The 15,973-nt window shown below is 46.2% G+C and overlaps 1 protein-coding gene across 1 annotated transcript; it reads left to right on the forward strand.

Annotated features, from left to right (window-relative positions):
• The first annotated feature begins 451 nt into the window (after nucleotides 1-451).
• On the forward strand, nucleotides 452-2,925 carry LOC124695707 (monooxygenase 2-like). Its single transcript, XM_047228529.1, has 3 exons — nucleotides 452-693; nucleotides 780-848; nucleotides 1,949-2,925. Exons 1-3 carry the CDS (start codon nucleotides 452-454, stop codon nucleotides 2,880-2,882), a joined length of 1,245 nt encoding a protein of 414 aa, XP_047084485.1. The 3' UTR covers nucleotides 2,883-2,925.
• Nucleotides 2,926-15,973: the final 13,048 nt, after the last annotated feature.

Raw genomic sequence — 15,973 nt, forward strand, 5'->3', positions numbered from 1 at the left:
GGACCTCCAAATCGTTATTGTGATTGCTATAGGGTGCGCCGGTGAAGAATGCTCTAACATAGTATTTGCGTGGATGAATATGTCATGGATTGGCTCATCGATCGCGTGGTTCAGGGGTTCCTATCAAGGCATCAATCAATCTTTGTGGTTTCTGCTTTGCTCCCAAAGGCCATGAGGCAATGATTAAATACTGGAGAGGAGAGTGCACACCCAAAACTGAAGCTTGTCCCTCACCGGGGACGGCCACTGCCACCGCAGCCGCCGGTTCATCAGCAATGACGTCAAACTGTCAAAGCCATTTCCTCTGTTGCTTCCCTCCTGGAGCTGCGAGCGTATATATACACTGGTCACTCCCTCCTGGTTCCTCACAACGGCATCCCATTCATCATCCAGTTCTTTGTGATCGATCGAGCATACTGACCGTACTGATCATTCTTGGCACGCGTCAGCAATGGCGGCGGAGATCCAACAGCAGGACGCTGCCGGGGAAATCGTGATTGCCGGCGCCGGGCTGGCCGGCCTCGCCGTCGCCCTGGGGCTCCATCGTAAGGGCGTTCGGTGCGTGGTCCTGGAGTCGTCGCCGGTGCGCCGGACGTCCGGGTTCGCCTTCTTTACGTGGACCAACGCCTTCCGCGCGCTCGACGCCCTCGGCGTAGGCGACAAGATGAGAGGACGGCATCTGCAGCTTGAGGGGTATGTACAGTACGGGCAGCTCTATCCATTCATGTACATCTGTGAGTGTCCGATCCGATCGATGACGTGAGATGATGATGTGCCAGGGTGCGTGTGGTGTCTTCGTCTACCGGGAAAGTGGCGCAAGAAATGGACCTCCAGGTCAAAGGAAAATTGTGAGTCAGATATCTCAGTCCCTAACCGAGCTTAGAGCATGTCTAACAGGCCCCGTATAACCCGCCCACCCCGTAAAATTCCGGCGACATACGGGGCGAGGCGCGGTCCGGGCCGTCTCAGCGGCCCGTATTCGGGCCGCCCCGTTTCGGCGGAATACGGGGCCCGGAAATCGGCCCCTTCGCCCGTACATATAGTGGGCGCGAGGTGCGAGTGAGGGGTTAACCCTCGCTCGCAACCCTAGCTCCGCCGCGCGCCGCCGCCTCCTCCTCCTCGCTCCGGCGAGCAATTAGCCGCTCCCCCGCGCCGCATTGCACCCCCAAGCTAGGATGGACTCCCGCCGCCGCGATAGGGCATCGCCGGCGAGCGGATCGAAGCGATCCCGCTCGCCGGACACCGTAGAGGAAGCGTGGCGGCGGCAATGCAAGAGATCCGCCGCCGGCGGCCGTGCCGCGGCACCGCAAGCACAACGGCGCCGCGTCCGTCCCGGAAAAGCTAATCGACTTCGCGCGGGGCGGGCGCCGGTTCATCGAGGATCCGCCGATGAAGCCGATGAGCGGGCTCAAGTTCGACGAGTGGCGCGCCGGCCGGGAGCGCCGCCGGCCGGGCGAAAGAGGCTTGGAGCGGCGGGAGCACCGGCGCTAGAAGAGCTCCGCTCGCCGGCGATGACGAGGAGGCCCGGACTTGTTGAAGGAGCTACGGCGGTTCTCGAAGGACGACGCCAAGAGGAAGAGGTGGCGGCGGCCATCGCCGCCGCGAAGGAGGCGGAGTTGCGGGAGGCGGAGGCGGAGGCGGACTCGTACCTAGTCGACCTCCCGAGTAGGATCGCGCATTCCGGATGTAGAATCAATGAAATCCGTAGTATGATCAATGAAATCCGTAGTATGATTCATTGAAATCGAACTTCCCGGGGTTTTTATTTTTGAAAATACGGGCGAAATACGGGTTCTGCTAGACGGAATGCCTCTTTCGTTGCCAACTTTTGGATACGGGGCGAAAAGCAGTCGGATACGGGCGAGAAATATAAGGGGCCTGCTAGACATGCTCTTAAAATTACTCTGTATCTGATTCTGATGTGTCACTCGTTGATGCAAACAAACAGAGGGCCTCACGAGGTCCGGTGCGTGCACCGTAACGTGCTGCTCCAGGCCCTGGAGGAAGAGCTGCCAGCGGGCACCATCCGCTACTCGTCCAAGATCGTCTCCATCGACCAGGACAAGCACAGCAGCGCCAAGATCCTCCATCTCGCCGACGGCGCAACCCTCAGAGCCAAGGTACTCATCGGCTGCGACGGGATAAATTCCGTGGTGGCCAAATGGCTGGGCCTCGCCAAGCCCTCCGACTCCGGCCGCCTGGCCACCAGGGGCCTCGCGCACTACCCCGACGGCGGCCACGGCTTCGAGCCCAAGATCCTGCAGCTCGTCGGCGAGGGCTTCCGCGCCGGCGTCGTGCCCACCAGCGACACGGACGTCTACTGGTTCTTCATCTGGTCCCCTTCCCCGGACGGCAAGGACGGCGCCGTGGACCGGAGCCCCGCGGCGATGAAGCAGTTCGTGCTGACCACGATGCGGGGTGCCCAGGTGAGCCCCCAGGTGCTGGAAGCAGTCGAGAGGAGCGAGATGAGCGACGTGCTCGCCGCGCCGTTGCGGTACCGTCCCCCGCTCTCTCTCCTGTTCGCCAGCATCAGCAAGGGGAACGTCTGCGTCGCCGGCGACGCGCTCCACCCCACGACGCCCGACCTGGCCCAGGGCGCGTGCACCGCGCTCGAGGACGGCGTCGTCCTGGCCCGGTGCCTCGGTGATGCCATGGCGGCCGACGGTGCCGGGGAGGAGAAGGAGAGGATTGAGGTGGCACTGCGCAGGTACGGCGGCATCCGGCGGTGGAGGAGCGCGCAGGTGATCGCAGCGTCCTACGTTGTAGGGTTCTTTCAGGAGAGTGATCACCCCGTCGTCAGCCTTGTGCGCGACAAGCCGCTGTCGGGGGTGCTCGCCAGGACGCTGCTCATGATGCCAGACCACGACTGTGGCAAGCTCTGAAGTCTAGTACGGAGTATATATACTAGCGTATATCTAATTTTTTCCCTTGGTCATAGCACACAATTCTGAATTTCTGATACACTAGAGGAAGATAAAGTAGTAGCACCCATCCATTTTATGTAAGCTCTTCTCATGGATTTCATGGTTGCTAAGCTGGATCAATATTATTTGATCAACATTGTGATTATGTAAAAAAATCGCATCTAAAGTATATATCCAATAATGACAGAGAAAATGATAAAATCTGAGATTTTTTTTCTATCTTCTTAAAAATGTCAACTATTCAATATACAAGCACACTTTTACTCATATCTTGAAGTTATTAAATCACCGACACTTATTATAGATTGAAGAACTACTCAAATGTAAATTAGTTTTGTGTTGACTGAAATGTAAAATATTTCACACTGAGAATCCACACGGTCGTAATATAGTATATCATTAACTACGTCCAGTGTTTTCTTTCCAGTTTTTCTAGAACTTGTAAATATTTTTTTTTTAGAAAATATATGAAGTGCTACATGAAGCTTGGCCTCCATTTGGACTTTGGGGGCGTATATCTAATATTTTCCTTGTCATAGCATACAATTCTAAATTTCCTATAGACTAAAGAAGGATAAAGTAGCAGCACCCCTCATCCCTAAGTTTTATGTAAGACGTCGCTATCACTCGATTGACCGAGGTTTTTTTTTCTTGTTAATTCTATGTCGATCGACGTCTTCAATGATAATCTCTTCCCGTTTTATGCTTTGATTTTTTCCATACATAAATTACAAGCCCATTAACAAGCTCAAAAATAGACAACTACCACAACTACAAGTTAACATGAAGAAAACAAATTTAAAAAGTACGTATAAGGTTTAAAATTGCATACATATATGCAATTACGCATCCATGTGTGTGCAATTGCACACGTATATGCAATTACACATCTATGTGCAATTAGAAGCCCAAACATTTCACAAACTATCTTATATCCTAAAGTATCTTTGTGATGTAACTAAAGTATATTGAGTTTGGTCGGAGGGTGTTTCCAGGGATACACAGTATTTTTTTAAAAAATATTCAAATAATTATGAATATTTTGAAAATATACATGCCGTATCTATTATGTGCATACATAGTTTTAAGAAGAATAAAATGTTCTGCTCAGATTTGAAGCAATATTGTTGTTTTTACCCGCATAGGCCACAAAACTTACGTTTTTCATGAAGATTACAATACACATAGTACATTGAGATGCATATGTGTAATTTGTTTTAGATTTTTTTGCGTTAAAAACATTATTTGTTTCACCCGATACCAAATGCTTCTGGGAGCGTTTTGTATCGTACTTTTCTGAATTTTAGTCTCTCTAATTCTCTCTCGCCAATCAGCATTCGTTATGCACTCACACGAGAATTTTGCTTAGTTATCATGTTTAAGATGCAAGTGATGTTATTGCAATTGCAATGCATTAGTGACTTTTAGTTGGCATGTTGAAGATAAAAATAAAGATGCTAATTGATGTCGTTGCACTGCATCGCATTGGGAGTGGCAAGAGCTGTCCTAAATCAGTTTGGAGTAGGATTGTAAGAAGTATTATGGGATGCGTAACCCTAATTGGGCCGCACGGTGCTTATATTTATAAGGACAATTACATAGCGTACATACACAGGAGATCTACAGATACACGTATACACGTTTGTACAACTACTTTAACACCCTCCCTCAATCATAACTTATCTAAGTTAAGATTGCGACGAAAGGCTTCTAATTGTCGTGTAGCCAGTGACTTGGTAAAACCATCTGCCACTTGATCTCCTGAAGGAATGAATCGAATGTCCAAAAGCTTCCGAGCAACTCTCTCACGAACAAAGTGATAGTCCACCTCAATATGCTTAGTCCTAGCATGGAACACTGGATTAGCAGAGAGATACGTTGCTCCAATATTATCGCACCATAAAACAGCTGCTTGAGGCTGCAGCACTCCCAATTCTGTAAGTAAGGTCTGCACCCAAATAACCTCTGCAGTGGTATTACCAAGAGCTTTGTACTCAGCCTCAGTACTAGACCCGGAAACTATAGCCTGTTTCCTAGCACTCCATGAGATCAAATTTGATCCAAAGTATACTGCAAAGCCACTAGTAGATCTTCTATCATCAGGGCATCCTGCCCAATCCGCATCAGAGAAAACACTGACCAATGTAGAAGAACAACCACTGAAGCGCAATCCAAGGGAGATTGTACCCTGCAAGTACCTCAAAATCCGCTTGACTGCTGTCCAATGCACTGTCGTAGGAGCATGAAGAAATTGACAGACTTTGTTAACTGAGAAAGCAATATCAGGTCTAGTCAAAGTAATATACTGAAGAGCTCCAACGATGCTTCTGTAGCGTGTAGAATCTTCAGAACTCAGCACTTCACCATCAACCAAAGACAGCTTATCAGACACCGATAATGGAGTGTCAACTGTCTTACATAAAGTCATATTCACACGCTGAAGCAAATCCTTGGCATATTTTTCCTGAGACATAACAAGACCACCACGAACTGGTTTAACCTCAATGCCAAGAAAATAGTGCAACACCCCCAAATCCTTGAGAGCAAAATCAGCAGCAAGATCACGAAGTAGAGCATCAACTGCCTTCTCCGAGGAGCTAGCAACAACAATGTCATCAACATAGATCAACATAAACACAGATATCCCCCCTTTGTTGTAGAAAAACAGAGAAGTATCGGCCTTGGATGCAGAAAAACCAAGAGACTGAAGTTTAGAACTGAGCCGAGAATACCAAGCTCGAGGCGCCTGTTTGAGCCCATACAAAGCTTTATCTAGCTTGCACAAATATCCCAGTCGAGACTCATACCCAGGTGGTTGTCTCATATAGACCTCCTCCTCCAGAACACCATGTAAAAACGCGTTTTTCACATCTAGCTGACGAAGTGTCCATCCGCGGGACACTGCAATAGACAAGACAAGACGAATAGTAGCTGCCTTGACAACATGACTGAAAGTGTCCTCATAGTCAATACCATTCCGTTGCTTGAAACCTTTCACAACCAAACGAGCTTTATAGCGGTCCACAGTGCCATCAGCCTTACGCTTCACTTTATAGACCTATTTGCAATCAATGATATTTTGGCCCCTAGCAGAAGGCACCAAGTGCCAAGTTTTGTTCTTCATGAGAGCAAGGTATTCCTCATCCATGGCTGCTTTCCAACGAGGGTCCGAGAATGCTTCACTCGAACTCGTAGGTTCACCAGTACTGCAAAAATTTCCAAACCGAATACGATCATAACGGATAGTACCATCAGTGAACTCTTTTGGCCGGGAAATACCACTTTGAAGGCGTGTATGACGCCGTTCCTGCACTGGTGCAGCAGTAGCTACAGGAACCATAGCCATAGAAGATCCAGAGGTGTCAACAGAATCAGCACCGGGATCCGCAGAAGCAGCAGCGTCCACCACAGACGATCCAGACTACTCTGTGGCCAGCGGTGAGGAAACAGCAGTGGGCGTAGAAGATCCAGGCGTGCGGGAGCTGTCAGCCGACATCAGCGGGAGAGATTCTCCGCGTCGCGAGGCAGGCGAGTGGAGGGGCGCCACATCGTGCACACGCCCGTGAGTGGAGGGGACCAGCGCCGATCCCGGAGCGCCTGGCGCGCTCGTGGCCTGGGCACCTGACGCGCGCGATCCCGAGGGAGATCTCGCCAGGGACAACGGACTGCCGCCAGAATCTGCTTCGGTACTCGTGCCAGCACCTGAAACATCAACAGAAACACTTCAGGCATAGAAAAATCAGCAGATTCAGCAGGAACAGTAACAGTAGGATTATCATCAGTGTTAGCTGGTACAACACGCTCCTCATGACCATGCAAAATAGAGGGTTGCAAATGAAGAGGAAGAAGATGAATTTCAGCCCGCAACCGAGCTCCCGCATTAGAGTGAAGGGAGGCAAAAGGAAACACCGTCTCATCAAAGACAACATCACGTGAGATATACACACGCCCAGTAGAGATATCAAGACACTTGTAGCCTTTATGAACATTGCTATACCCAAGGAAAGCACACTCGTTTAGAGCGGAATTCTAACTTGCGCTTGTTATAAGGGCGAAGATTGGGCCAACATGCACACCCAAAAATCCGTAAAAGGGAGTAGTCACTCTTATTACCATGAAGACGCTCAATAGGGGTTTGAGACTGAATGACTTTGCTAGGGAGACGATTGATGAGATAGACCGTCTGTAAGAAAAGCTTCGTCCCAAAACTTGAGAGGCATGGAAGCATACGCAAGAAGCGAGAGACCAACCTCGACAATATGTCGATGTTTACGCTCAGCGGGGCCATTCGTTGATGTGCATGAGGACAGGAAACAAGGTGAGTGATGCCAATGCGCTGGAAAAAAGAATTGAGTTTTTGATACTCACCACCCCAATCGGTTTGCATGGCAACAATTTTCTTATCAAAGAGACGTTCAACAAGATGTTGAAAATCATGAAACTTCTGAAAAACATCAGATTTATTTTTCAACAAATAGATCCATGTGAACTTACTGAAATCATCAATAAAACTGACATAGTATTTATATCTCCCAACAGAATCAGGGGCTGGACCCCAAACATCAGAAAATACAAGTTCAAGTGGAGACATAGACACACTAGAGGACTTGGGGTATGGGAGTTGATGACTTTTAGCCTGTTGACAAGCATCACAAACAGACTCTTTATTTGACTCACTAAACGGAATTTTATTATCTCGAAGAACTTGATGAACTATACTTGACGAAGGATGACCTAGACGCCTATGCCAAAGTGAAGATGATGACTTGGCAAGACCATGTGCTTGCCGATCCAGAGATGAAGCAGAGGACTCCAATGTCGGCACAGGATAGAGACCACCCACACAGCTACCTTGAAGAAGAACTCTCCTCGTGTCCTGATCCTTAACAAAAAAAGAATTAGGCCAATACTCAACAAAGGCATGATTATCTTGGGCTAGACGACTAGTTGACAAGAGATTTTTAGTGGCTTGAGGAACATGGAGGATGTTTTTAAGATGCAAGTCATGGTGAGGAGTATGAAGTACAGAACTACCAACATGATGAATATCCATACCTGTACCGTTCGCTGCGTGAATCTGCTCATTCCCATTGTAGCGCTCCCTCACATGCAGCTTGTCGAGCTCGCTTGTAATGTGATCAGTTGCCCCGGAGTCGCTGTACCAATTTGTATCAATGCCATATGATCCAGATCCAACAGCCGCACCTGCTGACCTCTCAGGACCATGATAGTTCTTCTGGAACCTTTTCCAACAATTCAGCGATGTGTGGCCCTCCTTGCCACAAACTTGGCACACCGGCCTAGGACCTTGATCACCACCTCCATACTGAGAGCGATAGTTTTGCTGATTGTTGTTGCCACGACCACCATTGCCATAGTTGTTGTTGGGGCGTCTGTCATTGCCGCGGTAATTATTTCTGCGCTGATCATAGCCACCATTGTTTCCGCGCTGATCATAGCCACCGCGTCCACCACCACGGCCATCCTGGCCACGGTATCCACGACCGCCACGAGTCGCGGCATTTGCAGAAGAGCCAGCGCCCGGGTTCCTGTTCTCAATCCGAGCTTCAGCTGCAAGGAGCATCGAATACAGATCTCCCATACTGATGGTCTTCTGCGCCTTGAGTATTGCATTGACGGAAGCCACGAAACCGTCATAATCTTCATCGAGCCCGGCGAGGACATATGATATAATGTCATCGTTGTCCAGGGGCTTGCCGGCTATTGCCATCTCATCAGCAAGGCTTTTGATCTGCCCAAACAAGACAGATGCAGTCTTGTTTTCCTTCCTGGTTTGATTCAGGCGAGTTCGGAGATTGACGACGCGAGACCGAGATTGAGAAGAAAACATCTCGATGACTGCACCCCAGACACCGGCGGCGCTAGTCTGTCCAACCATCTGGACAAGGATCTCCTTTGACATGTTCCTCAGAAGATAACCGAGGACAAACTAATCTTGCGCAATCCAGCGAGCATACTCCGGGTTCGGGATAGTCATCTCCTTCCCGTCAGCTCCTGTGGCAGTCACCTCCTTCGGCGGTTCCGCCGCCGTCCCATCGAGGTAGCCGTACAGCAGGGCACCACGGATGTCAGGGAGAATCTGGGCTTGCCAGAGGAGGAAGTTGTCACCGTTAAGCTTCTCGGTGACTGATACGTCCCAAACGTATCTATAATTTCTTATGTTCCATGCTACTTTTATGATGATACTCACATGTTTTATACACATTATATGTCATTATTATGCATTTTCCGGCACTAACCTATTGACGAGATGCCGAAGAGCCGATTCTGTTGTTCTGCTGTTTTTGGTTTCGAGAAATCCTAGTAAGGAAATATTCTCGGAATTGGACGAAATCAACGCCCGAGGGCCTATTTTTCCACGAAGCTTCCGGAAGACCGGAGGACTTACGAAGTGGGGCCACGAGGTGGCGCCACACTAGGGCGGCGCGGCCCGGGCCTTGGCCGCGCCGGCCTGTTGTGTGGGGCCCTCGTGTGGCCCCACGACCTGCCCTTCCGCCTACATATAGTCTTCGTCGCGAAACCCCGGTGCCGAGAGCCACGATACGGAAAACCTTCCGGAGACGCCGCCGCCGCCAATCCCATCTCGGGGGATTCAGGAGATCGCCTCCGGCACCCTGCCGGAGAGGGGAATCATCTCCGGGAGGTCTCTTCATCGCCATGATCGCCTCCGGATCGATGTGTGAGTAGTCCACCCCTGGACTATGGGTCCATAGCGATAGCTAGATGGTTGTCTTCTCCTCATTGTGCTATCATGTTAGATCTTGTGAGCTGCCTATCATGATCAAGATCATCTATTTGTAATGCTACATGTTGTGTTTGTTGGGATCCGATGAATATTGAATACTATGTCAAGTTGATTATCAATCTATCATATATGTTATTTATGTTCTTGCATGCTCTCTCGTTGCTAGTAGAGGCTCCGGTCAAGTTGATACTTGTGACTCCAAGAGGGAGTATTTATGCTCGGTAGTGGGTTCATGCCTCCATTAAATGCAGGACGATGATGAGAAAGTTCTAAGGTTGTGGATGTCTTGTTGCCACTAGGGATAAAACATCGATGCTTTGTCTAAGGATATTTGTGTTGATTACATTACGCACCATACTTAATGCAATTGTACGTTGTTTACAACTTAATACTGGAGGGGTTCGGATGATAACTCTGAAGGTGGACTTTTTAGGCATAGATGCATGTTGGATAGCGGTCTATGTACTTTGTCGTAATGCCACGATTAAATCTCATAGTACTCATCATGATATATGTATGTGCATTGTTATGCCTTCTTTATTTGTCAATTGCCCAAGCTGTAATTTGTTCACCCAACATCTGTTTATCTTATGGGAGAGACACCACTAGTGATCCGTGGACCCCGGTCCTATTCTTTACATCCGAAATACAAACTGCCGCAATTGTTCTCTACTTGTTCTTCGCAAACAAACATCATCATCCACACTATACATCTAATCCTTTGTTACGACAAGCCGGTGAGATTGACAACCTCATCTGTTACGTTGGGGCAAAGTATCGTGATTGTGTTGTGCGGGTTCCACGTTGGCGCCGGAATCTCCGGTGTTGCGCCGCACTACACTCCTCCGCCATCAACCTTCAACGTGCTTCTTGGCTCCTACTGGTTCGATAAACCTTGGTTTCTTTCCGAGGAAAACTTGCTACTGTACGCATCACACCTTCCTCTTGGGGTTCCCAACGGACGTGTCGACTGCACGCATCAAGCTCTTTTTCTGGCGCCGTTACCGGGGAACGAAGAAAAGTTACACCGCAAAGATTTTCAACTCCCACGTCAACAGCTCTTTTTCTGGCGCCGTTGCCGGGGAGATCAAGACACGCTGCAAGGGGAGTCTTCCACTTCCAATCTCTTTACTTTGTTTTTGTCTTGCTTTATTTTATTTACTACTTTTTTTGCTGCACTTAAACAAAACACAAAAAAATTAGTTGCTAGTTTTACTATATTTACTGTCTTTTTCTCTATATCGAAAACACACAAAAATTAGTTACATGCATTTACTTTATTTACCTTTAGTTTATTTCATCATGTTTCCTCCTAAGTTCACTCTGAAAGACATACCGGTAGGACGTGGGTCTATAATTGGGAGAGATAATATAGAAGATTTTTTCACTCATGTTAGTACCACTAAAGATTTTGAAGATAGACACTTGGTAGAACTTGCTCCTACTTATGAAATTGCTGTTGCTTCTTTAGTACACATGTTGGAAACTAAATTTGTTAATCTTAATCCTATAATCCAACACATGTTTCTCACACTCGGTGATATGGAGGAAGGGGAAAAGAAAGATTTTGTTTTAGAAACCCTTCTTAAAGAATTTGGTGGAGTAGCAAGAGAGGCTAGAAAGGTCCTTATTAAATATAAGATGCTTGGCTCTTATACCAATTTTGTTAGTATCCTTGAAAAGATGGACATGGAGAGAGTAAGGTACACTAATAATATTAATGATGGTGGGGAGATTAAGACAACAATACCTTGTAAGCTCCTAGGAATGAATGACGCTCTAGAAAATAACTATGGTTGGCTTGTACCTGAAAATTTGTTTGACGAGGATAGCAAACCTAAGAATAATGAAAATGGAGCCTCTGAAACTCACATAGATAAGATAAAATGCATAGTTGAGAAAACTCCCAACACCTATGTTGATGCTTCGTCTCTTGACAATACTTGATACACACTTTCTGCGCCTAGCTGAAAGGCGTTAAAGAAAAGCGCTTATGGGAGACAATCCATTATTTTACTTCTGCACTTTATTTTATATTTGAGTCTTGGAAGTTGTTTACTAATATAGCAAACTCTCCTTATCTTTATTTTATTGCATTGTTGTGCCAAGTAAAGTCTTTGATAGTAAAGCCAATACTAGATTTGGATTGCTGCGCAGGAACAGATTTCTTGCTGTCACGAATTTGAGAAGTAGTCCCTGTAGAAAAATCAAAAAAATATGCCAATTTACGTGCGTGATCCTCAGATATGTACGCAACTTTCATTCAATTTGGGCATTTTCATCTGAGCAAGTCTGGTGCCTCTTTAAAATTCGTCTTTACGAACTGTTCTGTTTTGACAGATTCTGCCTTTTATTTCGCATTGCCCGTTTTGCTATGTTTGATGGATTTCTTAGTTCCATTAACTTTCAGTAGCTTTGTGCAATGCCCAGAAGTGTTAAGAATGATTATGTCACCTCTGAATATATGAATTATGCACTGACCCTCTAATGAGTTTGTTTCGAGTTTGGTGTGGAGGAAGTTTTCAAGGGTCAAGAGAGGGGGATGATACAATATGATCAAGAAGAGTGAAAAGTCAAAGCTTGAGGATGCCCCCGTGGTTCATCCCTGCATATTTTAAGAAGACTCAAGCGTCTAAGCTTGGGGATGCCCAAGGCATCCCTTCTTCATCGACAACTTATCGGGTTCCTCTAGTGAAACTATATTTTTATTCCGTCACATCTTATGTGCTTTACTTGGAGCGTCTCGTTTGTTTTTGTTTTTGTTTGAATAAAATCGGATCCTAGCATTCTTTGTTTGGGAGAGAGACACGCTCCGCTGTTTCGTATGAACAAATATGTTCTTAGCTTTATTTTTAATGTTCATTGCGAAAGTTAGACTATTTCATTCATTGTTATATGGTTGGAAACGGAAAATGCCGCATGTGGTAAATGGTTTAATGTCTTGAATAATGTGATACTTGGCAATTGTTGTGCTCATTTAGATCATGTTTAAGCTCTTGCATCATGTACCTTGTACCTATTAATGAATAACTACATAGAGCTTGTTAAAATTTGGTTTGCATGATTGATCTCTAGAGTCTAGATATTTTCTGGTTGAGGTGTTTGAACAACAAGGAGACAATAGTCTTATAATAGTTACAATATGTTCATATGTGAGCTTTGCTGCACCTCTTATACTTGAGTTTGCTTCAAACAACCTTGCTAGCCTAGCCTTGTATTGAGAGGAATTCTTCTCGTGCATCCAAATCCTTGAGCCAAACACTATGCCATTTATGTCCACCATACCTACCTACCACATGGTATTTCTCCGCCATTCCAAAGTAAATTACTTGAGTGCTACCTTTAAAATTTCTATTCTTTGCCTTTGCAATATATAGCTCATGGGACAAATAGCCTTAAAAACTATCGTGGTGAAGAATATGTACTTATGTGTCTTATTTCTTAATAAGTTGCTTGTTGAGCGGTTACCATGTTTTCTGGGGACGCCATCAACTTTACCTTTGTTGAATATCATGTGAGTTGCTATGCATGTTCGTCTTGTCTGAAGTAAGGGCGGTTCTCACAATCAAATGGTTTGAGTATGCATATTGTTAGAGAAGAACATTGGGACGCTAACTAAAGCCATGATTCATGGTGGAAGTTTCAGTTTGGACAATCAATCCTCAATCTCTTATGAGAATATTAAGCTGTTGTTGAATGCTTATGCATTAAAGAGGAGTCCATTATCCGTTGTCTATGTTGTCCCGGTATGGATGTCTAAGTTGAGAATAATCAAAAGCGAGAAATCCAATGCGAGCTTTTTCCTTAGACCTTTGTACAGGCGGCATAGAGGTACCCCTTTGTGACACTTGGTTGAAACATATGCTATGCAATGATAATCAGTGTTAATCCAAGCTAATTAGGACAAGGTGCGAGCACTATTAGTATACTATGCATGAGGCTTGCAACTTATAGGATGTTTTATACATAACACATATGCTTTATTACTACCGTTGACAAAATTGTTTCTTGTTTTCAAAATGGAAAGCTCTAGCACAAATAAAGTAATCAATGCTTCCCTCTGCGAAGGGCCTATCTTCTACTTTATTGTTGAGTCAGTTTACCTATTCTTTCTATCCGAGAAGCAAACACTTGTATCAACTGTGTGCATTGATTCTTACATGTTTACTTATTGCACTTGTTATATTGCTTTGTGTTGACAATTATCCATGAGATAAATATGTTGAAGTTGAAAGCAACCGCTGAAACTTAAATCCTCCTTTGTGTTGCTTCAATACTTTTACTTCGAATTTATTGCTTTATGAGTAACTCTTATGCAAGTCTTATTGATGCTTGTCTTAAAAGTATTATTCATGAAAGGTCTTTGCTATATGATTCATTTGTTTACTCATTATCTTCATCATTGCTTCGAATCGCTGCATTCATCTCGTATGCTTACAATAGTATGATCAAGATTATGATAGCATGTCACTTCAGAAATTATCTTTGTTATCGTTTACCTACTCGAGGGCGAGTAGGAACTAAGCTTGGGGATGCTTGATACGTCCCAAACGTATCAATAATTTCTTATGTTCCATGCTACTTTTATGATGATACTCACATGTTTTATACACATTATATGTCATTATTATGCATTTTCCGGCACTAACCTATTGACGAGATGCCGAAGAGCCGATTCTTTGTTTTACGCTGTTTTTGGTTTCGAAATCCTAGTAAGAAAATATTCTCGGAATTGGACGAAATCAACGCCCAGGGGCCTATTTTTCCACGAAGCTTCCAGAAGACCGGAGGACTTACGAAGTGGGGCCACGAGGTGGCGCCACACTAGGGCGGCGCGGCCTGGGCCTTGGCCGCGCCGGCCTGGGCCTTGGCCGCGCCGGCCTGTTGTGTGGGGCTCTCGTGTGGCCCCCTGACCTGCCCTTCCGCCTACATATAGTCTTCGTCGCGAAACCCCCAGTACCGAGAGCCACGATACGGAAAACTTTCCAGAGACGCCGCCGCCGCCAATCCCATCTCGGGGGATTCAGGAGATCGCCTCCGGCACCCTGCCGGAGAGGGGAATCATCTCCCGGAGGTCTCTTCATCGCCATGATCGCCTCCGGATCGATGTGTGAGTAGTCCACCCCTGGACTATGGTCCATAGCGAGTAGCTAGATGGTCGTCTTCTCCTCATTGTGCTATCATGTTAGATCTTGTGAGCTGCCTATCATGATCAAGATCATCTATTTGTAATGCTACATGTTGTGTTTGTTGGGATCCGATGAATATTGAATACTATGTCAAGTTAATTATCAATCTATCATATATGTTATTTATGTTCTTGCATGCTCTCCGTTGCTAGTAGAGGCTCGGCCAAGTTGATACTTGTGACTCCAAGAGGGAGTATTTATGCTCGATAGTGGGTTCATGCCTCCATTAAATGCAGGACGATGACGAGAAAGTTCTAAGGTTATTGATGTGCTTTGTTGCCACTAGGGATAAAACATCGATGCTTTGTCTAAGGATATTTGTGTTGATTACATTACGCACCATACTTAATGCAATTGTGCAGTCGTTTACAACTTAATACTTGGAGGGGTTCGGATGATAACCTGAAGGTGGACTTTTTAGGCATAGATGCATGCTTTGGATAGCGGTCTATGTACTTTGTCGTAATGCCCTGATTAAATCTCATAGTACTCATCATGATATATGTATGTGCATTGTTATGCCTTCTTTATTTGTCAATTGCCCAACTGTAATTTGTTCACCCAACATCTGTTTATCTTATGGGAGAGACACCACTAGTGATCTGTGGACCCCGGTCCTATTCTTTACATCTGAAATACAAACTGCTACAATTGTTCTCGACTGTTGTTCGCAAACAAACATCATCATCCACACTATACATCCAATCCTTTGTTACAACAAGCCGGTGAGATTGACAACCTCACTGTTACGTTGGGGCAAAATACTGTGATTGTGTTGTGCAGGTTCCACGTTGGCGCCGGAACCCCTGGTGTTGCGCCGCACTACACTCCTCCGCCATCAACCTTCAACGTGCTTCTTGGCTCCTACTGGTTCGATAAACCTTGGTTTCTTTCTGAGGGAAAACTTGCTACTGTACGCATCACACCTTCCTCTTGGGGTTTCCAACGGACGTGTCGACTGCACGCATCAGTGACCACGCTGTTGAGGACGCCTGAAGTTGCAGACGACGAGGACGATGCTCCAGGCAACATGGCGACAGCGTAGGGGAAAAAACGACGCGGCGGCTCAGACGTCGTCGAGGGTTTTCGACGCG

This window comes from Lolium rigidum, chromosome 3 (genome assembly GCF_022539505.1).
Source record: "Lolium rigidum isolate FL_2022 chromosome 3, APGP_CSIRO_Lrig_0.1, whole genome shotgun sequence".
In the NCBI taxonomy this organism is placed as follows: domain Eukaryota; kingdom Viridiplantae; phylum Streptophyta; class Magnoliopsida; order Poales; family Poaceae; genus Lolium; species Lolium rigidum.

What these genes read in the sequence shown, in the direction of transcription:
- LOC124695707 (XM_047228529.1), top strand. Translation starts at nt 452, where the DNA reads ATGGCGGCGGAGATCCAACAGCAGGACGCTGCCGGGGAAATCGTGATT. An exon ending in CGGCATCTGCAGCTTGAGGG is followed by an intron (nt 694 to 779) that starts GTATGTACAGTA and finishes ATGATGTGCCAG; the next exon opens with GGTGCGTGTGGTGTCTTCGT. An exon ending in CTCCAGGTCAAAGGAAAATT is followed by an intron (nt 849 to 1,948) that starts GTGAGTCAGATA and finishes GCAAACAAACAG; the next exon opens with AGGGCCTCACGAGGTCCGGT.